Below are 23611 nucleotides of genomic sequence, written 5' to 3' on the forward strand. Positions count from 1 at the left end.
AATTGATAATTTAGGGATGAAATAGAAAAAAACGACAATAGTTTACGGGATAAAACTGAAATTAATCCTAAAAATTATCTAGTAAACTGATACAAGAGGTGGTTGATATTGCAAATAGTTAATCTTTGTAATTTAGTTTTCTTGAACTGCTATAATGAAAGGAGAATTAGTTGTTGACCTGTCATATTGTTATCTAGTTGAATAACTGTTTAAATGTAGTTGTAGAAGGGCAATGAAGTAGCACAATGGTGAGATGACTTTGTCTATTTTTTGATGTCACATTTACAGGGTAAAATCCGTTTTCTTTTGGGAGACAATTATATATTATTATCTTATACAAGACTACTGTAGGTACCTATACCACGCCTGACACGTGGCGAGCCCTTCGGGCGCCGCATCATTGTCATCACACCCCCACGTGGCAAACCTCTAAGGCACCACTGTCAATTGAGATTGCATGCCTAGCCTAAGTCGAGGCATGCACCCCATCAAGTATGGAGAGCTCCAAGACAAATGAGCTGGGCTGTCAGCTTGCCTATGCGCTCATTGAGGACCTAGACTCACTTGCATGCCCATTTGGGTTCTTAGCTCACCCACGCTCTCTTGGGGGCCTAAAGTTGAGCCCTTGGCTGCCCATTCAGTCCTTTGGCTGACATATGCTCGCATAGCTACCTAAGGCTTGCCTTAATGTCACTCATTATACTCAACCACTTGGCTTTCTAGGCTAGGAGCGGGGCCTAGGCAACCTCGCTCTCCATTGTCATGAATACTTTCTCATACTATACTAGTAGACAACGTAATCAAGTTCTGTGAATAAGCAGTGTGTTAAGTTTAGAGCTTGAGGCAGTGAATTTTGATTCGTAGTTTAAATACGTAATTTGTTTAAATGGCTCAAATCTTGAGGTTTAGCCGCTCCCTTTGCAATATTTCTTGCGAGTTTTAGTTGCGTTGATCTTCATTTCTTCTCATTTTCTTGCCTTGTTACTTCTGTAGTTTATAGTTATTTTGGAAATTAACTTCCAATGCTTTTGCAGTCAGCATGTTGGGCGATGGCCAAGTCATGGCTTGATGTTCAGGTGGATCTGGAACTAGCCCGCTTGCAACCTGGTGGAATGGATCAATTTAAAACTTATGAAGATGCAATTGACAGAAGTCATGGACAAGGAGACAGTGTTTCTTCATCTACAGTTGGGCCAGAAAATTGGCCACTACAAGTTCTGAATCAGCAACCCCGGCATCTGCCTGCGCTTCTTCAGAAACTCCATTCAAGGTATACGTCGTCAATTTATTACGGTTTTCTGGTGGGGTATATTAGTATTTGATAATTCTATTTTCTGCATGATTTAGTGACTCAGTACATGAAGCTATTACTCAAGAATGCAAGGAGCAGCACCGGCAAATTGAAGTAAGAGCATCTTCTTAGCAGAAGACTTTAGCATACCTGAATATTCAAATGCCACTTCTTTATACGAATTGGTTTTGAGCTCTAAAATGATGTCTCACGGGCCACCTGTTCCATTATAAATAAGGGTGGTTATGACTTATTGGAAATGATGTCTTGTTGACAGTTAACTTGTTTGATGGACTGCCTAAAAAGGGTTTGTGTTACAGTAATGTAAGGATCAACCCACCTATTTGCTGGTTTCAATCATCAAAGTTTATTTTAGGTTGTGTTTGGATCATGGATTTGGGTAGGGATTTGGAAAGGGAAAGGGAAAGGGAAAGGGTACAAGTTAGTGAGATGTGAATGAAATATAGCCACATTGCACCCACTTTTTTCCCTTTCTTTTTCCAAACTCCTACCCAAATCTATGATCCAAACACAGGCTCAAGGAATTTAACTTGCTGATAATTCTAGTAACTGATCACCTCCTTGACTGGCTCTCACGTCCTAAACATGCATGAAAACTAATACGTTGCACAATTACATAGTAAGAACCAAATTAGCAATATTTAGACCATTCAATATCTCAGTGTAGGAAAAATATTTAGACATGTTGAGTAGTAGATTATGAGTTCTATTCTACTCATTATGCATATTCCGAAGTTAATTGGATATAAAGAAACTTCACGGTTGTTGCTGACTTGGTGACCAAACATGTCAGGGCACATTTGATGTTCAACATGCATGGGATAGTATGCAAATAATATGATTTAGTTGACAAATAAGTGGGGTAAACTCTTAGGTTAAAATTGTGGGGGACACTATTGAATCTAAAGGTTTTATGTTAAATAGGACCAAAACAAATTATTTGGAATGCAATTATAGCGGAGTTAGAAATAAAGGTAAATATCAAGTAACACTTGAGGAGGGGTAAGTGGTACCCAAGAGTGGTCAATTTCTGATGTTTTGAGTCAATTATTCATAAAGATTGAGGCAAATGTGGCTCATAGAAAGAATTAGAGTTGGTTGGATTGCTATACCTTATAAGGCAATTTGAGAAAAAATAAATTTTCCTCGATGTCCGACTCAAATTCAAATAAATTTTGAGAATCTCAATCGTTGCCGACAATAGGATTGGCGAAATCATCCGTAGTGTGATCGGATTGGGCGGGCTGGGTGATTAGGCGGCCGTTTAAGATGGTATGAAGCAGGAGTCCCACATTGCATGGGTATGAAACTAATGTGCATTAAATAAGCATGTGCAACCTGGACCAACATACGCACATGTAAGGAGGACTTATTTGATCCACATTGAGTGGTAAAATAAGTAAAAGGCCCAGGAGGAGATGGGTTGAGATGATAAGAAGAGACATAATTGATTTAGAATTATCTGAGGATATGACTTAAAATATTGCCAGCTAGGGGAAATGACCATGTATCCGACCACATGTAATAGGGAAATTTTTGTTGAAGTGAGTTGAGTAATTGGGCACAGAAAGAACACAATTCTAATCTGTGTTATTTGGTCCTGTCATTTATGGGGTGTTTTGTACTCTGTAGCTTAATAGAATTTAGTTCTCAATTTGGATGAGAAAAAGCAAAGGGTTTTCTGTCATGACCAAAATTCCCTTATTGGTGATGAACCTGTTGCTAGCAACTCATTGGTATCATACTACCTTTACAATATTTTGCTGATTATTTGTTTAGCGCAATAGGTCTATTGTGCATTCATTGGATTACTTTTGTATCTCCTTTCTCGCCTCTGTATGTATTCCCCTATAGAATGGAAGAATTTTGCGCCTTATCTTACTTTTGGCAGCTTTTTATTTTTTATTTAAAAAAAAAAACCTAATGTAGGTTCCTATACACCATATCATGAATCATGACATCCGTGTAACCTGTTGATGAATTACATATATTTTTCTGCTTCTTGTGTGTATTGTGTTGGGACACAAGGCTTAGTTTGGTTTGGTTTGGTTCTTGTGTATATTATACTCCCTCCGTCCCAAAATAATAGTCCCTTTTGGGGAATTCAACTTTTTTTGGTAGTACAATTATTGCACTTTAAAAAAGTTGATTTTCTAAAATTACCCTTTGATAGCACATTTTTTAGGGAATATCAATTGTCATAATTGTACTTTTTATAATAAATTTAAAAGAAGGGCAAAATAGGAAATTCATATTATTTTTGTCCTTGATTTTTGAAAAGGGCCTAATATTTTGGGACAATGAAAAATGGAATAAGAGGCTAATATTTTGGGACGGAGGGAGTTCCAAGAAACAAGTTTGGAGCACCACTATTTGTTTTATTCTTTTTCTCTTCCTCACTTCTCTTTTTTCAAAGTCCCTGCACTGTATGTTTGCTTGCTCTGTTTAATTTTAATAAAAACAAAGTATCTGTGCTTGGTCTTTTTTGCTTTCTACTATAGAAAGATTTTTTTGCTTTTCTGTATACATCAGCAAATGTGGCAATTGTTTTAGTTTCCGCGGTTTTGAATAACATGTCATTGGCCAGTCTTCTCTTACTGATCATTGATGTCCAGATGAATCTTATGATGGGAGATATACCGCATCTGCTAGACGTTATATGGTCATGGATATCACCATCCGAAGATGAGGAAAACGTCTTCAGGTGAATTTGTACTTTTTATCTGCATTTAAAGTTAGAGATACAAACCTTTGTTTTCTTTTTGATGTTCGTGTGCATATAACTTGTTATGGTCCTTCCAATTTGTGGCCACCTGTTATATTTGTTATATTCTTGTTGTGATTAACGAAATAGATATATAAATCGCAGTCGTCATTCACAGCTTTGTGTTGATCCATTTGAAAGCTAGACCACGATTAGGTGGCTGAAATAGTGCCAAATGCTTAAAAGGAAAACATCTTAAAAATAACTCTGTTGATGTTTCTTACTGGCATTCCAAGTAGCATTCTGTTTCACTATGGACTATGTTTGGAACTTGTTCTTCACTTTTATTTTATAAATTTCATTTTTTTTATTTTTATAAAATAAAAGTGAAGAACATACCGTGCACATGCATGCATGCATGCATCCGTGTTTACTTAAACACTATTTGTTATATAAACATTCATCCGCCTGAGCATGGGATACTTGTGTCATTGAGCTGGATGTGCTTTTTTCTTTCTCTCAGGCCTCATGGTGATCCTCAGATGATTCGTTTTGGTGCACACTTGGTTCTTGTTCTTAGATACTTACTTGTGGAACAAATGAAGGATGCTTTCAGAGAGAAGATCATGACTGTTGGTGACCTCATTCTTCATATGTAAGCATTTCTAAGCCATGCTTATTAATCATTGTTACAGATCAATAGATAGTAATACCTAAAATAATTGATTGTCAAAATGGAGTTATCTTTTTAACATGGTTAGAGTTTGACAATAGTATTTTACATGTGTCTATTATTTTGATTTGTGCCTTTTGTTTTGTTGTTTGTCCTCAAGAGTTATCAAGGTAGAGAGTCCAGCTATGTCATGTTCATTTGCAATTATCATTTGAAAGCACATATAAAGATGATACAGTAGAACAATTCGTCTTCATATTTGTTTTGATAAGTAAGATACTTGCACCAGCGGTAGGAGAAAGCACTCGAGCTAAGAAGGAACAACTGATGATACTTAATGATTTATTAAAATTGAAAGAGTTACAGTTTTAAAGCACAGAATCAAGTTGGTTTCTTTAGAGAGTAACTGTATGAAAGCTAATTAGCATTATTAAACACAAGTTACAACCGACAAGTGACCTATTGTATAGAAAACCAAATATCAATTGTTGTAATGGATTTCAGTTTGAAATTTATTGGTCTGTATTTGCTCTTTTTGTTTGTAAGACCTTGGTCTTTAAAATCTATAATTTGTACCTGCAATTTTCTGCTAGTCCATTAGAAAGGACATGATGGCATCCATGTAGTCAAGTTGATTCATTTGAGGATCTCTTGGATGAGATATGGCTTCATACCCCTGAAATGTGTGACATCCGTAGATAGGATGGCTTACTTGCCTTGTGAAGAATGACCAAGGTTATGTTTTTTTTCCATTATATGATTTGGTATATGTTAAACAAAGTTGGATACAATTGTTTACATTAGCTTGGTATTGCCATGCATTGGGAGACATTATGTGCAACTATTAACTGGGAAATGCAATTTCTAATTTTCCAGGTATGCGATATTTCTATTTTCAAAGCACTGTGAAGAGTTGGTTGGCATTTATGCTTCTCAACTTGCACATCATCGTTGCATTGACCTCTTTGTGCACATGATGGAATTAAGGCTGAACAGCAGGTGTTTTTTCACGGCAGAACTGAAATTTGTTTCATCTCTTTATTATTTTTGGAAAAATGCTATCCAAACTAACAAATCTTACAAATTTTTCTTGCTAACTGTACAATAATGAAACTGTGGAAACTGGACTCACTTCAATGATATAAAAGGTGAGTTAGAAAAGTTTGTAAGATTTGTTGTGTATAGCATTACTCATTCTTTTGTTCTCCAACTTGTTCATTCCTTTTCCTTTATGTTTGATATATTTAGTCTTTTTTTTTACTTTTTTGGCTGGGGTTGGGGGGGGGGGGGGGGGGGGGGGGGGAGTTGATGCTTCTTTAGGCTTGTGCACTATTTTGTTTCACTATTTATTATTGGGGGAATTATTTATCAAAAAAAAAAAAAACTGTTTATTATTTTGGGAATCATCAAACAGTGGGATAGGAAATTTTTTTTACACAAAATGGAGGGGTGCAACTCCCGTGTTTTGTTAATTTTTTTTTGTTCCTACACCCTGCATTCTAATTAACCCTAAATAAAACTGAAGACGGTGTTGGAGGTGGTAATTTCAACCCAGGATTGAGTATTTTTTTCAGATGTGTTACTGAAAGAAGAGATTTTCTAGAAAATATTATAGTTTGGAATAAAACAATATTGGTCTTTGTAATGGTCCTTTGTCCTCCCTATATATTAACAAAATGGGATATATTTTATGTTATGTTACAATTAATGTAAAATTTATTAATTTTAATTTTAATTTTATTTTTTTAAATTTTGTTTCGATTTTTTTTTTCTTTTTTCTTTTCAGGCAAAGTAATGATTACAAAGCTACAATTGGATTAAACAAACAAGCCTGATTCAAAATAACTTTCCTATAATCGTGACAATTTTAACTAACGGTGGCCCTAAACCTACATTAATAATGAAGATGATGGAGCATACATTAAGGTGTGGTTTGGGATGATCTAAATAAGTGCACTTTTTGACTTTTTATAAAATATGGGTTGGATATGGGTTGGGTTTGAAGTGATGTGTTAGAGAGGTGATGTGACTTAAATAAGATGATGTGGCTTAAATAGGATAGTGACTTTTAGCTTTTTTAGATCATGCCAAACAAGGCCTAAAGGTTCATGTTTATGAGTATTACTATGATGATTCAATATTGATTATCCTAGTTGCAACTATCAAATTCATTATGTGTCATTGTACGAAATTCAGAGAAAAAATCTAAAAATATAGAAATTGGATATAAATATTTCACATAGCCACAAATGGAGGACAGAGGACCATTACAAAGACCAATATTGTTTTCTTCCAAACTATAATATTTTCTAGAAAATCTCTTCTTTCAGTAACACATCTGAAAAAAATACTCAGTCTTAGATATTAACAAACTGGGATATAAAATTAGGCTTGTAGATATTTTTTTTTTGTTTCTAAACTTGCTCATTATGTTTGCAAAATAGTGTACATTTAGTCTTCTGTATGTATTGTAAGCTATGTGAGGTTGGGTAGCAAAAGAAAAGGAAAAAAGAAGATAAAACTACGTATGTTAAGATATTGCTGAAGTTCATCTGTTCAACTTGTTTATTTGCATTTGTATTGTTGTATATTGATAGATATATTCTGTGAACAAATATAATTGCAATACAAAGGGAAATGCAGTGATAATGTTACTGTGCCCAGGTTTTCTCAACTAAACTATGTTAGTAAGATTATCCATGTTGTCACTAAAGAGATGTGTGGTTGTTTCTTTTGAAATGAGGAGACTTGGCTTCTTATTTCATTGGCCTATGGGTACTGTACTGTGAGCAATTTCATAACTGTTCTCTTTGTTCATTTGCTGTAAAATGTCCCACTAGCCGTGTGACAGAAGTTCTCATATGATCACTTTTGTCCATGATAAACATGCTTCTGATTTCCCTTTTCAAGAGAAACAACAAATTGCATGTAGAACTGGAAGGGAGAATGCTGTGCTACCAACTATCCTGGATACACAGAAAGAGTATAAGAAGATTCTTGAATATGAAGCTGTGAGTTTTGTAAGATAAATTGATAGAGAGAGAAATACAGAGAGAATAAATTGTATGTATTATTGATTGATTTATATTGATTGATTGATCTATTACAAATCAGAGTGGCTCATTATATAGGAGAGGGTTTGGGTAGTAGGTGAGGAGTAGGTGAGGGTAAATTGGTGGTAGGTGTAGTAGGTGTGGTAGTAGGTGGTGGTAGGTGTAGGTAAATTCTAACAGCCCCCCGCAAACTCAAGGAGGATAGAAACTAACCAACTTGAGTTTGGAGAGAGGAGTAAAACAAGAAAATACATAAAAAGAAAAAAAGATAGGAGACACTGTATGGTCGTGTCAGACCGTTGGTGATGGCACTGTATGGTGGTGTCATAACGTTGTAGAGGACACTGTATGGTGGTGCCAGACCGATGTAGAAGACAGTTTATGGGGTCATGTCGGACCGTTGTAGCAGACAATGCTGTGACAGTTGTTGTGACAGTTTACGGAGTCTTGTTGGACCCTTGTAGAAACTAACCGGAATCTATGTCGGGACAGTTTACAGAGTCTTGTCGGACCCATAAAGGAGCTAACCGGAATCAATGTCGGGACAGTTTACAGAGTCTTGTCGGACCCATAAAGGAGCTAACCGGAATCAATGTCGGGACAGTTTACTGAGTCTTGTCGGACCCTTGTAAAAGTCGCACCCTCAAAAGGTGTGCCCAATTTTGTCAAAAGGCGTGCCCAATTCATCAAAAGGCGTGCCATCAAAAGGCGTGCCCACTTTATTAAAAGATGTGCCCGACAGAAATCATCGAGCGGCGAGCCATCAAAAGGCGCGCCAGACACGCGGCGATGCACGTGACCGACAGAACGCGTGTCGGCCTCTTCGTCAGGGTCTTTATAAACCGAAGCGGAGGCTGAGGCTTGGAAGCATAACAAACCAGTTGAAACCTCTGCATTCTCAGAGAGCTTGTCTCGAAGAGCCGCAAATCTTGAAACACTCTGTAACCAACCCTGTCTGATAGTACCAATCGGTAATCGCTGCTTCTCTGAAACACTTAGCAACCCAAAAACATGGCCTCTTCTTCCCGTCCAGCTACCCAGAACATGGCCTCTTCTTCCCGTGGTCTGCTTACTCTCTTTCCCGACCTCAACGAGTCCACAAGAGAGATAACCGGTGCGGTTGCCCTTGAACCTCAACCAAACGCCCCTGAGTTTGCTCCGTTGACCTTTCCTATGCGGTCTGTGGAGCAAAGAATGGCAGCGCAATCAGATATTGAGGCGAATCAGTATACTTTGAAGTCATGTGTGGAAACCATGACTGCGGTCACAAACTTGTCGCACCGGCTGCAGAGTAGGACAAATGAGGTGCAGCAGCTAAACGCCCAACTGGCTCTGCTCCAACGCATGTATAAGGATGCGCGAGCAGAGATAAGTGTGCTAAAGGCGGAAAATAAGGAACTGAAGCGGAAGGCCACCGTTATGTTCCGATTTGGAGGTCCGCCATATGCTGCAGTGGAGGAGCAGGGAGTAGTGATCATGCCCAGTGGAGTGGGTGCGGGAAACACAGAGGTAGCACCGGTAAGGGCCGCCCAGGACGGAGGCAAGAAGAAAAGACCGGCGGCAGAGTAGAGAAGAAAAATCCCACTGTGGGTGGGTGTTTGTTTGTTTGTTTGTTTTGTTTTTTTTTGTTTTTTGTTTTTTTTTTTTTTTTTTGTGTGTGTGTAAAATTGTGATCGGGGTTGATCCCTGAGATGAATAAAATATGGGTGTATTGTGCAAATCCGAATGGCTGGAAGCTACAAGACTCAGCAGAAAAAATGAGAGGGAATGAATATATATATATATATATTTTTTTTTTTTTAAAGAAAAGATAAAAAGTTGAGGTTCAAGGAAAAGTTGGGCGGTGGAAAGAAGAAAAAGAAATATATATATATATATATAAGAAAAAGAATCAATTTGTGTTTCGTTTTCTTTTCAAAAGATGGAGTAAAATAATAAAAAAAAGAAAAAGAAAGTTGAGTGGGGAACAGGAGTGTGTGGAAAGAAAAAAGAAAAAATATGGGTTGGAGAATCTGAGCATCGGAGAAGATGAGAGGAAAAGGAAGTGGAGTGGTATATGCCAAGTGGTACAGCAAAATCTACGTCCCAAACTTTGTTTCAGCGATGGAAAACATCAGTGTACAGATGAGAACATCTGGATTCGGAGTAGCTGTCACAGGAGAAACATAATCCCTCTTCTTAACAAACCGAGCAAAACCAAACAATCCCAATAGGAGCGTCCAGAAGGACAGCTCGGAGATGAAGTCTCTCACGGCTGCAAAACCGATTAAGCCAGCTACTGTAAGAAGGTATGGTTGGCTGTCTACAGAGTCTGGAACAGAAGCTTCAGCAATGGCAATTACGGAAGACACCAGCACGATGATCAGAGTCAGCTCTGGAATAGGAGTATATGCTATCACTGCTGAGTAGAAAGCTCGAATGGTGTAAAGTGTAGTTTCTATTCCTCTGATCAGAGAAGTTACTGGATCACCAATGAAATGGAAAATAAGGGCCAGTGCAAGTTTTAAGAGGTATCCCACGAACTGGGTAATACTTGATAAAACCTTTTTCCAGTTGGACAACTCCCACAAGACTGTTCTCCAGGCATACAAAAGGAAAGCAAGAGCTATGAACCAAGGCCACCTAACAAGTGGGCTTGGGGCTTCCTTGGTCAAGGGCCTGAACCGGTCAGGCATGGTACTGTGCCCAGAGTGTACCCAGTAAAGGGTAGTAGAGAGGGATGATTGTGAGGAGGACGCTTTCGAAGCTGCCGTTGCCGACTTGGATGACGCCGATGAAGGTGGTGATGATATTATAGCGAAAGTGACTTTCGACATGAATGAAGTGCCTACAAGGGTTCCACCAGATAGCCCTTTGGCACCTCAATGGTATAGACTAGAGCATCGGAAAGGTGAGACCAAGGTGAAAGGAGAGGAGGTATGTGTTGAGGTCCGGCGGGCGGCCAAGGCGAGACTGCCGCCCGCCGGTGAAGCAGAATGACTAGGTTGTTAACGTTGCTCTGATACCATGTAAGATAAATTGATAGAGAGAGAAATACAGAGAGAATAAATTGTATGTATTATTGATTGATTTATATTGATTGATTGATCTATTACAAATCAGAGTGGCTCATTATATAGGAGAGGGTTTGGGTAGTAGGTGAGGAGTAGGTGAGGGTAAATTGGTGGTAGGTGTAGTAGGTGTGGTAGTAGGTGGTGGTAGGTGTAGGTAAATTCTAACAAGTTTGTTTTTAATGTGGTAACTTGTTGCTTTTTCTTTGGCCAGTGTGCATGTCAAATATAAAATCTTCCTTTCTGCTATTGAGTACTTGCCATTTTCTCCTGGAGATGATTCAAAAGGCAGTTTCGAAGAAATTGTTGAGAGGTTTTTATCTATTTCCTTGACCCTAATTTTATTGTTTGAGACAGGGTGAATTGAATAGTATTATTTTCATAACTGGGGAGTTCGTTTACAATCTACTCTAACAGGGTTCTGTCAAGATCTCGGGAAATCAAACCAGGAAAATATGATAAATCATCTAATGTTGCTGAGCAACATCGGTTGCAGAGTCTTCAAAAGGCTATGGTTATACAATGGCTCTGCTTTACACCTCCCTCCACTATTAATGATGCTCAGGCTTCTAGTGCCAAACTTCTCCTCCGAGCACTGTTACACAGGTATATATATATATTTGATATTGCAAGTACTTCTATTTGTATTTGGTCCCATAAAAATTCCAACATGTCTCTTCTATTTACATGGACACTTTTCTACATGCACAAAAAAGAGGGAGGATTGTCTCATATGTTAGAGAGTTCAATCAATATACATCTACCAACTCAACGTTTGTAGGCATTAGGTATCAGGCATCAGAGGTGGTGATGCAAAATATAAGAGGCTCAGGGAAGGCTAAATTCAAAGAAGTGATATTTAGATATTGGCATGATTTCAAAGAGAAACGTACAGGAATCTTATATAATTATGTTTATAGTATTATTAGAGTCTTATTTTATGATTATTTTTTTGTTTTCTAGTATTTTTAAGTCAGGTATTTTAGCTATTTCAAATTTGCTGACATGGGCTGTAGGGGTTGTCCATGAGTTGTCTTGTGGGTCTAGTTATTTAATTGGTTTTGTTTATACTTCTTATTTGGTCTTAAATTGGTTTTGGAAGTCAAAAGTAGTTTTTTTGTTCTAGTTGGTTTAGGAACTCTCCTAGTTCTATATAAAGTCATCTAATGCTTATATTTAATGGAGTTGATATATTAAAAATATTTTAGTGCTTTGAAGCTTTCTTATGGACTATGAAAGCTCCAAAATCCGTTAGGGTTTGATAATAGAAAGCTTTCTTAGTAACCCAATAATAACGAAGGGATTCCTAAACCTATCTTCTTCTTCTTCTCTTTCTTCTTCTTTACACACATACCCTGGTTATTATTATCGGGTTACTATTCACAACCTTCGAAAAGTGCACTTTTCAACCTCAAAGCCCTATCCAATCACCCCCAAATCAACTTTAATCCCTTCCTATACCTATTAGCTTTTAATTTAACTATTAAAGCCTAAATTACTCACTGTTTAGGCCATCATAGGAGTTGGATGGGCAGGTGTGATATCTTGGGAGGTGTGTCAAGGCATGTAGCAGGCGAGAGTGAAAGGTCAACGTCCCTTGTCGTTAAACTTAGTCAAGGTGGAGTTGTTTTCTTAGGGTAGCTAGGCAACCTTCACGAACCCTTGATCCTAGCCTCCAATCTATAATCCTTAAATGATCTCGAGCAGTGAATGCCTAGGGAGACATAGGGAGTGCATAAGGGAGACATAGGCAAGCCGAGGACTAGGTTATGTTGATTGAGTTGAGATAGTCATTCTCGAGTGTTCCTAGTAAGAATGAGGTACAAAGGACAATGGCCAACATAGGCTCTAGGCAAGCTGGGTGCTCTAGAGCCATGATGTTATCAAGTAGGTTATGGCTAAGCGGTGAACTTGGCTCTGCCACATATGCTCCTAACCAGGCATCGTGCTCTTTATACTTTGACTCATTCACTTTGGAGCGCTTTCCTGTTAGGGCGGCACCTGCTCTTGTGAGCTAAGCATCCTAGTTGGTGGGTATATGTCCCTACTTATGCTAGGCATACAACCTCAATTTGTGTTGTGAAGACATTGTCGGGTCTCGGAGCTTTGTCATGTAGAGGTATGGTGATAATGTTGCGGTGCTCATAGGGCTCACCACATGTCTGGGTGGTATAAGTTCTCAAATGTCAAAATTTGTTTTGTGGTATAGCTTGACCAAAATTTCAAGTCCCATAACCCATGGCTGGTGGAATTGTGAGTTTTCTTTTGTCCCCTGTACGCATGCTATATTAACTACGAGTGTTCACGAGTTGAGTCGTGTTGAGTCCGGTCGGGTTACCCTTGGCTCGTCAGCTGAACCGACACCATTGGGTGAGGAAATCAATCACTCTTTATCGGTCGATATATTGTTCGAAATCAACCGAATCATAGACCTCGGTTTGATTATCAGTTTAGTTGATTTTGAAGATCCAGCGAAGTTAGAGAGAGTAGAAAATTTTTTATAAAAATTGAAATTCAAATTTCAAAACAATACACCTTAAAACTTATATTTATATATATATATATATATATTTACAGATCTGTGCAGGAGAGAGTGGAGGAAGGAAATGGGAGAAAAAAGAGAGGAGAGAGTGGAGGAAGAAAATGGGGGAAGAGAGAGAAAGAGAGAGAGAATATTTCTTAGACTCCAATGGAGAGAAGAAAAACAGAGTGTGAGTGACCTATAGAGTGAAGAGAGACTGAGAGATAGTCTTTTTAGTTTTCTAGAAAAGACTCTTAGGGTTTATGAGAGAAAGACATTGAATGGTTATGAAGAAAAATGGGAGAAAGTGAGAGAGACTGAGAGTGAAGAGTGAGTGAGAGATAGAGAGAAAGTATTTTTGTTTTTTGGGGAAGTCTTTGGGTTTATGAGAGAAAGATATTGAATGGTTATGAGAAAGCGTAGCGGTCTGTCATAGAGAGCTCAAACTGACAAGAGTGTACTTTCAAGGCCACCAATATAAAATGCTAGATAATTATATTTATTTGGTCGGGTGTGTATTTTTTGTATCCATTTCCGACCACAAACTCGTGAAATAATATATTAGAAAACTGCAGCCTATCATTCACCTGCTCGAAATTGTCTCTAACATCATGAGGCTGTCTGGGTCGGACGATTTATGCGGGTTAGCGGGTATAATGACAACCCTACTATTAACCCCAACATCCCATCCTTAATAACTTCTACACCTACGTATTTCTCAGTTCGTTTTCAACTTACCAATGTAATGGATGCTAACCTTTTTTTCGTGCTGAAGCCTTTTTTTTCTATTTGGTTGACTCATTGCCAACTTCTCAATAACCATGTTTGGAAATGACGGTATTTGAAATGTTTTGGTTCTTGTTTTCTCCATAGTGGATCCATTATTATCTATAAAGGAATTTCATGATTTTATGTGTCAAGACTGTAGGTTTTATGAGAAATTTGTATATTCAATTGTATATGTAGTTACATCAAGACCTCAGTATATATAATCCCTAACTCCTAAAACTAAAAAGAAAATACAAAGATTACATAATTACAATCATACTTAATATAACGTAATTACAACCATGCCTAAATCAAGCCTAATATATACAATCAGAAGTATGCCTAATATAGAATATATACAATATATTCTCACAAAGACATTTCAATAGTAGCTTTAAGCTAAAGGACTTGCAATATGTGAAAAAAAATTCTTTGGTTGGATAAATATTTTATATGTGAAACACCTGGCAACAACTCTAGAAAGTGAAGTTTGTAAACGTAGATCCTTCTATGAGGCTCTGAATATACTTGAAATGTAGAAAAATTGTCTTTTGAAGTTTGATTTTAATACAAACAGTAAAGAAAAAGTCAAAAAAGATTAGCCCCCTTCAACAACTTGATGTCAAGCATATATTGTTACACGAAAATGTTTCTTGAGAGAGAATGGTTTAACGGAAAGGAAAGGAAAATAAAATAGAAATAATTCATTTTCCCGTTATTTATTCAGTTTAAAAGAAAATTTATGTAGAAAAATAATTTTGATTTTTCCGCGATGTTGAATCTTGTACTTTTTATAGGAAAGGATTTGAGGAAAACTAGTTCCTTAAAGAAAATAGTTCTGGTGGAACCTACATTTTCTTGAAACAATTGAACACGTGTACATGACAGTAAAAGAAAATGGTTTTCCTTACCTTTCCTGTCGCTAGAGTTCTTGAGTCTTCAAAGAATGCGTCTATTAGAGTGAAATCCTTATTTTTTCCCCCTCCGATTGGTGCTTTATTGGCTGCAACTGGAAATTGAGTTCAAAAATAAAACACCATGCTCAAACAGAGGCTTTTTTGCCTTTTTTGCATAACCCCAGATTCAACTTGGAAACAAGTGGTCTGTATGCCCATGTACTCAAGTAATTATTGAAGCTTTAAATGAATTGTAAATACTTCGGAATGATCCCTATATTTGTTTTTTATATGCTTAATTGCACTTAAGTAGCATGAACATGGACACGGGATATGATGATCTTAAAAAATGGAACACGGATCAAACTTAACAAAATCACTTTCTCCTAATACCTATGAAGCATGGACACACCAAAATGGAAGCCGTGGCGGTGTCGGATACAAGGATACGCCGGGGACACATGGAATTTAATTTATTTTTTTGCAAGGGACATGGCGGGGACACGCGTTTTCAAATCTGGACACGCCATGAGACACGGTCAGCAAGAAGAGTAAATGAAAGAGAAAAGGAGTACAAACCTGGTTGGCGCTGTAAGCCGCACTCTCTCTTGCTCTCTCATGACTTCGATCTCAAGCCAACCGACCTCCATCCAGTCCATTTCGACTAGCAATAGCCCTTCGACTTCGATGATCCAGTCCACTTCGACTCCCTTCGACTTCGACGATCCAGAGCCCTTCGATTCGACTTCTCAGAGCTCTCTCTCTCTCTCGCCTTCTCTCTCCCTTGCGATTGTGATCACGATCGCTCGCTCTCTCTTCTGTCTACCTCTCTCTCTCTCTCTCGTCTTTATCTTCTTGACCCAGATATATATATGTAACTATTATATTATAATTATTATTATTATATATTATAATATATAATATGGTCTAAGAGTCAGTGGTTGGACATCAGAACATGAATTTCAATTTTAAGGATAACTATTATTATTATATATTATATAATAGTTATATATTATATAATAGTTATTATATAACATAATATACTTATAAGATAATATATACTTATACATATTAATAAATAAAAAAAAACACATGTATGTAAAATAAAATAAAAAAATTAATTAGAACACATTATTTAAAAAATATAATAAATAAATAAAATAATTAATGTATATTAAAATAAAAATATTTATAAAAAAATTAAAAATTTGCCGTGTCTCCTGCCGTGTCCGTGTCTGTGTCCCCATTTTTTAGAAATTACCGTGTCCGTGTCCGTATGCATGTTCGTGTCTGTATGCATGTCTGTGTCCGTGCTTCATTGCCTAATACTTTCAATAGGTCGAACCAACTCCAGCTAACTGGCTTTGGCCTCAACCAGTTATAAATTTTCTTTACCCATCTGCTGTCGACTAAGTTACAGGAGTGTATTTAGTACAAGGGTAATGGAACTTAGATGAATACAAATATGAGTCCATTTCCCCGTGTCTTGAATTGTGGGGTTTTCCAAATCATACATTTGGTTCCAGTATTGACATTCAATACTTGTATACGTGTCCACAAATCATGTAAAAAATGCCCCTTTTCAGTGAATAATGAGAACTCGGTGATTTTTATTTTTATTTTTATTCTTTACTTGATTTAAAATTGGAAGCAATTACATTTGTGATATTTTCTTTATTGCTGGTGCTTCTGGGTTCTGAACATGTTTTTCTTGTTCCTTTGATTAAGCTCTACCATCTATTTGTGGTTTGAATTTGTCTAGTTTCTCCCATTGTCTGCTACTGTGGTCTTTTCTTGCATTATTCTTATACATGCTTGACTAATTACTTTACTATTTTTCTTACCTACCTATTTTCTTGTTCTCATCTTGTTGGCTTGCTAAATACTGATCTTTCTTGTTTGTAGCAACATACTGTTCAGGGAGTTTGCTCTTATTTCCATGTGGAGGGTGCCCGCAATGCCCATAGGTGCACACACATTGCTAAGTTTTCTTGCTGAACCTTTGAAACAGCCAACTGAAACTCTTCTTTCTACTGAAGATCATGATGTTTCTGAGAACCTAAGAGAGTTCCAGGACTGGGTATGGTTTATTTAGATCTGTATTTGTTCATTGCACTCAATGTTGTTTATGCTTTTCTTTTGGCCTTGATATATTATCACTTCTAAGACTGCAAGTTTGTACAATGTTTCATTAAATTAGAGCGAGTACTACTCCTGTGATGCAACTTATCGCAACTGGCTGAAAGTTGAGTTAGAGAATGTGGTAGTTTCTCCCCTTGAATTGTCAGTTGAGGAAAAGCAAAGAGCGATTGCAGCAGCTAAGGAAACACTAAATTCATCATTTTCACTGCTCTTAAGTGAGTTGATTTACCTATATGCTGCAAACATTGCACGTAGAGATCTTTGGATTAGCCACCATGTTTATTTGTGTAGTTTTTACTACGGATTGTTGACATCATTTTATGTTCTACTTGTGAGCTTTCAGGTTTGAATTAATTGATATATTTTATTTTCTAGGAAAAGAAAATCCATGGTTGGTTCCCACTGAAGATCATGTTTATGAATCAGTAGAACCTTTGTTCCTAGAATTGCATGCCATTGCAATGCTTTGTCTGCCTTCTGGTGAATGTATGTGCCCGGATGCCACCTTGTGTGCAACACTACTGAGTGCCCTTTATTCTTCAGTAAGCGAGGAAGTTGTCTTAAATCGCCAGCTCATGGTATGTTGCTTCCTTTTGTCCTGTCATATGATTCAGAGGGATGGGAGCCAAGTGAAATGGTATATTAGTTTTTGGTAATTTGAGGATAGCTTTACACTTTTGTGCTTCATTGTGCCTTAAGGATCTATATACCAAATTTGATTGCATTATTTTTAGTGGGATAGTCTGGCAATGTGTTAAGGTGCACTATTTTCCGAAGGTCACTACTCTTTATCCATGATTAGGTCCATCTATTATGATCTAAAGAAGCGTGGACACAGACACTTGACACGTGACAAATATAAAACATGATTCGGATTTGCCAACACAACAATCTTAAAAAAAGCAAGACACGACATGTCGATGGACGCGTGAAAAAGACATTTTTATATATTTTATATGCAATATATATTACAATATTCATGAATTTCGAAAATTCTAAATTAATATTGAGTTTTATTTTTTTTCATTTTTATTGGATATGTTTTTATTTAATAATAAACTATTTGTTTATTTATTTATTTTTTTGTTTGCAATATTTTTTTTCCACGCATCATCCTTTGAAATGATGGGCTTGATGATATCCAAATCTGAGTAGCAAAAAACTTCTAATTAGGTGACGTTTCTTATTGAGAAATGTGTTTCCATGCTCCCAAGTAAGAAACTCCCTTCCAGCAATTAAGAAACTCTCTCTCAACTGAGATAGAAACGAAAAACATAAAAATATCAAAGAAACAAAAGAAAAACAACTTAAACTAATGATAGTACTTTCTATTTATATAATATGTATATTCGTACTTGACAAAAACAATTTATAATTGACGTCAATCACAAATTCTTATTCATATTTTATGTCTACGTAGAAAATTAATTGTTATAATATATTTATGCGTTTAATATATGAAATATATATACGCTTCCATAGGCATTCCCAACCTTAGAAACTTCTATATGCTCTCTCTCCCCGGCCCCGCTTTGTGCAACTAAGATCCAAATACAAAGCCTTGCATAATGAATTGGATCGATGGAAATGTAGAATAAAACACCCAACAAATCCCATAATAGGTGTACAACATACCAACAGAAAAGAGAGTTTTACAGCCTAGCCCATTTGGTGAGATGTAAAGATTACAAACCCTAATAAAAAAGTAAAGATGTGTTGGAGACAAAGCTGGACCCAGGTAAGTACGTTTCTTTTTCTTTTGCCTTTTACATTTTTTAACATTAATTGTAGTTATGCTGATATGATTAGCTCTACTTTTTCTTTGAATCGTAGATCTAGGGTTCCTGCAGGCTGCATGAACAAAATCAGTGAGTTTTTTTGTTTTGTTTTGGGGCTATCATTTTGTCCAAGGATTGTTCTAGAAAAGGACATGCATGTCCGGAGAATGTCAGAGGTGTGTCCAACAACCAAAAGAAGTGAAAAAAATGTGACGCAGGAGAGGGTGTCCAACATGTATTTGCCGCATCTCCGAACATGTTTGTGTCCTAGATGCAGTGTTATTTAAGGCGAAAAGCGAATCGAGGCGACAAGGTCACCGAATGCCTAAGCGCGAGGCGACGAGGCGAGGCGAGGGCTTCATCGAAGCGAGGCGACCAAAAATGATATTTTTTTAAAATAAATGATACAGATAAAAATATAAATATTTTCAAGCAATTCATTAATTCTATCCAACAAGCAATTCAATGTTTCAGCATAAAGAAATTAAAGAACATATTTTAACAACATTAAAGAACATAAAGAAATTAAAATAGTTGAAATTAATTGAATTAAAATAATTAATTGAATAACTAGGAAATTAAAATAACTAGGAAATTAAATTAATTGAATTACAATAAACAAATTAATTGAATTAATTGAATTAAACAAATTAATTGAATTAAAATAATTAATTGAATAACCAGGAAATTAATTGAATTAAATTAATTGAATTAAAACAAACAAATAAATTGAATTAATTGAATTAAAATAATTAATTAAATAACAGGAAATTAAAATAATTAATTGAATAACAGGAAATTAATTGAATAACAGGAAATTAAAATAATTAATTGAATAATTGAATTAATTTTAAAAATAATTTTTTGCGAATTAAAAATTAATTTTAAAAAATAATTCAATTAATTTTAACACAGGTTCGAGTTCGACTGTGTTCTTCTTCAATTCGAAGTCGAACAAAGAGATGCAGGTGATGATTCGAACTAGGGCCCAGATGATTCGAACTCACTTCGGCAGAAGAATGAAGATGATTCGAACCCACTTCGGCAAAAGAAGACCCAGAGATGATTCGACTTCGGCAGACGATCGACTTCGGCAGATGATTCGATCTAGGGCCCAGATGATTCGAACTCACTTCGGCAGAAGAAGGAAAATGATTCGAACTCACTTCGGCAGAATGACCCAGAGATGATTCGACTTCGGCAGACGATCGACTTCGGCAGATGATTCGAACTTAAATCAGGCAAAAATACGATGAAGCGTCGCTTCGTTTCGCCTCACGCTTCATCGCCTAAGCCTCGCTTCAGGCGCTTCTCCATCGCCTCGCCATTTTGCCTCGCCTCAGTATGCATGAAGCGCTGAAGCCTCGCCTCGCCTCGCCTCACACTTAGGCGAGCGCTTAGGCTCGCCTTTGATAACACTGCCTAGATGTATTGGACACTGATTTGTTAGGTCAAATGAAGTGTCTGTGCCTTAGTAGCAGGAATCGTTACAGTAGGTGACGATTTTCTAGAAGAAACGTGATTTTGCGTTCCTGAATCAGAATCGTGTAAGAAACGCAATTCTTAAGAGAGAATCGTGTTTCGGTATGAGATGAAAATGTCTGTGAAATCAAACAACTACAGATGCAAGAAGGTGAAGAAGAACCTGAATATGTTGAAGCTCAAGAGGGTGAAGCTGAAGCCCTAGATCGAGGTATGTCCTCCTTTGCTTCGTTTTTCTTCTTCTTTCATCACTTCGAAGGTCGTCTCTCTCTCTCTCTCTCTCTCTCTGTGCTTTTCGTCTCTCTATCGCGGTTCGTCTCTCTCGCTGGCAGATCGTCTCTCTCTCTCTCTCGTAGATCGTCTCCCCCTCTCTGTTTTTTGTCCTTCCTCCCTCTCTGTTTTTCGTATCTTGCTAATCGTCTCCCCTCTGTTTTTCATCTCTCTCTCCCTTTTTATTTATTTATATTTCTTTTTATTCTCATAAAGATTGAATATACTTTTTTTTTATAGATAATAAAAACCTTACCTTTTTATTTATTTATACTTGAGACCTTCTTTTTATTTTTTCTATTTTTTATTTTTTTTTCAATTTTATACATATAATAAATAAATAATATTATAAAATATGTATACATATATATGTATGTCAATTTATTTATTAAAAAAAATATGTACATGTATGTCAATTAAAAATTATATAGATAAATTAAAAATATAATTAATAAAAATAATACATAAGCGCTCCTAATCTACGACTCCTCTAAGTGGCCACGTTTCCCTGCTCACGCCTCTGCTCCTGCTTTGTGCAACTAAGGTCCGTGCTTCATAGAATATGATGTATATAGAGTGAACCTGAGGTTTTTTGAAAAGTTCAGAGAATAATTAGCAGTATGGATTTATATATTTATCGATCATTTGGATTTTTTAATATTTAGAACCCTAAACCTTTACAACTTCAAAATTGTTTGTGAATTATGACTTCTAAAAGTAAAACATTAAGTTCTCTTCCTAATTATTTTCAACATTTATATGTAGAACATAAACTATTTGTTATTATTTTCATATAGTAAATAGAAATTTTGCTATGTAAAAAAATGAGTAATTTGTTTTTAATTTCATATTAAATAGATAATTAGCCATGACTTGGCTGTGATTGTATCCTAATTATTCGGAACTTGTTGTGTTGTCTGTATCCTTACTTGGGTTTCATACAATGTAAGAAATATTGATAGAGAGAAAGAGAATAAATTGTATTATTGATTGATTTGTTTTCTATTACAATGATTCATGATTCATATATATAGAAGAGGGTGAGTGTGTAGTAGGTAAGAAGTAGGTGTAGTGGAGGTGGTAGTGGTGTAGTGGGTTAGGTTTAGTGGAGTAGGTGAGGTGGTAGTGGTGTAGTGGGTTAGGTTTAGTGGAGTAGGTTTAAGTGGGTGTAGTGGGTTAGGTTTAGTGGAGTAGGTTTAAGTGGGTGAAGTAGGTGAGGTGGTAGTGGTGTAGTGGGTTAGGTTTAGTGGAGTAGGTGAGGTGGTAGTGGTGTAGTGGGTTAGGTTTAGTGGAGTAGGTTTAAGTGGGTGTAGTGGGTTAGGTTTAGTGGAGTAGGTTTAAGTGGGTGAAGTAGGTGATAAATTTTAACAGCCCCCCGCAAACTCAAGGGGGATAGGAACTAGCCAACTTGAGTTTGGAGAGAGTTACAAAACAAGAAAATACATAAAAATAAAAGAGGATAGGTGACACTGTATGGTCGTGTCAGACCATTGGTGAAGACACTGGATGGTGGTGTCATAACGTTGTAGAGGACACTGTATGGTGGTGTCATAATGGTGTAGAGGACACTGGATGGCGGTGTCAGACTGCTGTAGAAGACAGTTTATGGGGTCATGTCGGACCGTTGTAGAAGACAGTTTATGGGGTCATGTCGGACCGTTGTAGCAGACAATGTGGTGACAGTTGTTGTGACAGTTTACGGAGTCTTGCTGGACCCTTGTAGAAACTAACCGGAATCTATGTCGGGACAGTTTACAGAGTCTTGTCGGACCCATAAAGGAGCTAACCGGAATTAATGTCGGGACAGTTTACAGAGTCTTGTCGGACCCTTAAAAAATACACTGTATGATGGTGTATATAGGCTGCCCAAATATATATATATATGGATATATATAGTGAGCCCTCAAAAGTCGCGCTCTCAAAAGGCGCGCCCACTTCATCAAAAGGCGTGCCTGACACAAAGCGTCGAGCCATCAAAAGGTGAGCCGGAGACGCGGCGAGGCACGTGAGCGACAGAGCGGCGTGTCGGCCGCGTCGTCAGTGTCAATATAAACCAATGCGGAGGCGGAGGAAACCAAACCAGACTGAAACCTCTGAACTTGTCATTCTGAAACAATCTGTAAATACTCTGTATCCAACCCTTCTCGGAAACACTCAGCAACCCAAAAAACATGGCCTCTTCTTCCCGTTCAGCTACCCAGAACATGGCCTCATCTTCCCGTGGTCTGCTCACTCTCTTTCCCGACCTCAACGAGTCAACAGGAGAGATAACAGGTGCGGTGGCCCTTGAACCTCAACCAAACACCTCTGGTTTTGCTCCGTTGAACTTTCCGATGCGGTCTGTGGAGCAAAAAATGGCGGTGCAGTCGGATGTGGAGGCCAATCAGTATACATTGAAGTCATGTGTGGAAACCATGACTGCGGTTACAAATTTGTCGAACCGGCTGCAGAGTAGGACAAATGAGGTGCAGCAGTTAAACGCCCAACTGGCTCTGCTCCAACGCATGTATAAGGATGCGCGAGCAGAGATAAGTGTGTTAAAGGCGGAAAACAAGGAGCTGAAGCGGAAGGCCACCGTTATGTTCCGATTTGGAGGGCCGCCATATGCTGCAGTGGAGGAGCAGGGAGTAGTGATCATGCCCAGTGGAGTGGGAAACATGGAGGCAACACCTGCAAGGGCCGCCCAGGACGGAGGCAAGAAGAAAAGACCGGCGGCAGAGTAGAGAAGAAAAAAAAGCCCACCTGTGAATGTGGTTGTTTGTTTGTATTTTTTTTTTTTTGGGTGTAAAATTGTGATCGGGGTTGATCCCGGAGATGAATAAAATATGGTTTGGTGTGCAAAGCTAGATGGTATGAATGGAATTGGAAAAAGATTAAAAATAATGTGAAAGAAAAATAAAGAAAGAAATAATAAAAATATATTTGAAATGGAGAAAATAAATAAAAATAATGGAGTTTGAAA

The 23611-nt window shown here is 37.3% G+C and overlaps 2 protein-coding genes across 5 annotated transcripts in view; one reads left to right on the plus strand and one right to left on the minus strand.

Moving 5' to 3' along the window:
• LOC114270524 (nuclear pore complex protein NUP107) overlaps positions 1 to 23611 on the plus strand; it is a 49614-nt gene that overhangs the window by 20677 nt on the left and 5326 nt on the right. For 3 of the 4 annotated variants that reach the window (XM_082915231.1, XM_082915229.1, XM_082915228.1), the window contains exons 11-20: positions 1035 to 1270; positions 1348 to 1405; positions 3928 to 4016; positions 4540 to 4671; positions 5566 to 5688; positions 11007 to 11105; positions 11210 to 11398; positions 16883 to 17057; positions 17178 to 17334; positions 17495 to 17697. In XM_082915231.1, coding sequence (XP_082771357.1) covers positions 1035 to 1270; positions 1348 to 1405; positions 3928 to 4016; positions 4540 to 4671; positions 5566 to 5688; positions 11007 to 11105; positions 11210 to 11398; positions 16883 to 17057; positions 17178 to 17334; positions 17495 to 17697 — 1461 coding nt within the window. The remainder of the gene's footprint in view (positions 1 to 1034; positions 1271 to 1347; positions 1406 to 3927; positions 4017 to 4539; positions 4672 to 5565; positions 5689 to 11006; positions 11106 to 11209; positions 11399 to 16882; positions 17058 to 17177; positions 17335 to 17494; positions 17698 to 23611) is intronic. The other variant, XM_082915230.1, reaches the window with a different exon arrangement.
• Positions 9723 to 10703, minus strand: LOC145820217 (uncharacterized). The gene has a single exon (XM_082915232.1). It carries the CDS (start codon positions 10556 to 10558, stop codon positions 9821 to 9823), a length of 738 nt encoding a protein of 245 aa, XP_082771358.1. The 5' UTR covers positions 10559 to 10703; the 3' UTR covers positions 9723 to 9820.

This window comes from Camellia sinensis, chromosome 2, assembly GCF_055761805.1.
Source record: "Camellia sinensis isolate YWXY chromosome 2, ASM5576180v1, whole genome shotgun sequence".
Taxonomy (NCBI): Eukaryota; Viridiplantae; Streptophyta; class Magnoliopsida; order Ericales; family Theaceae; genus Camellia; species Camellia sinensis.

Bases quoted from the DNA above. Each gene is read 5' to 3' on its own strand.
- LOC145820217 (XM_082915232.1), bottom strand. From the start codon at position 10,558: ATGTCGAAAGTCACTTTCGCTATAATATCATCACCACCTTCATCGGCG.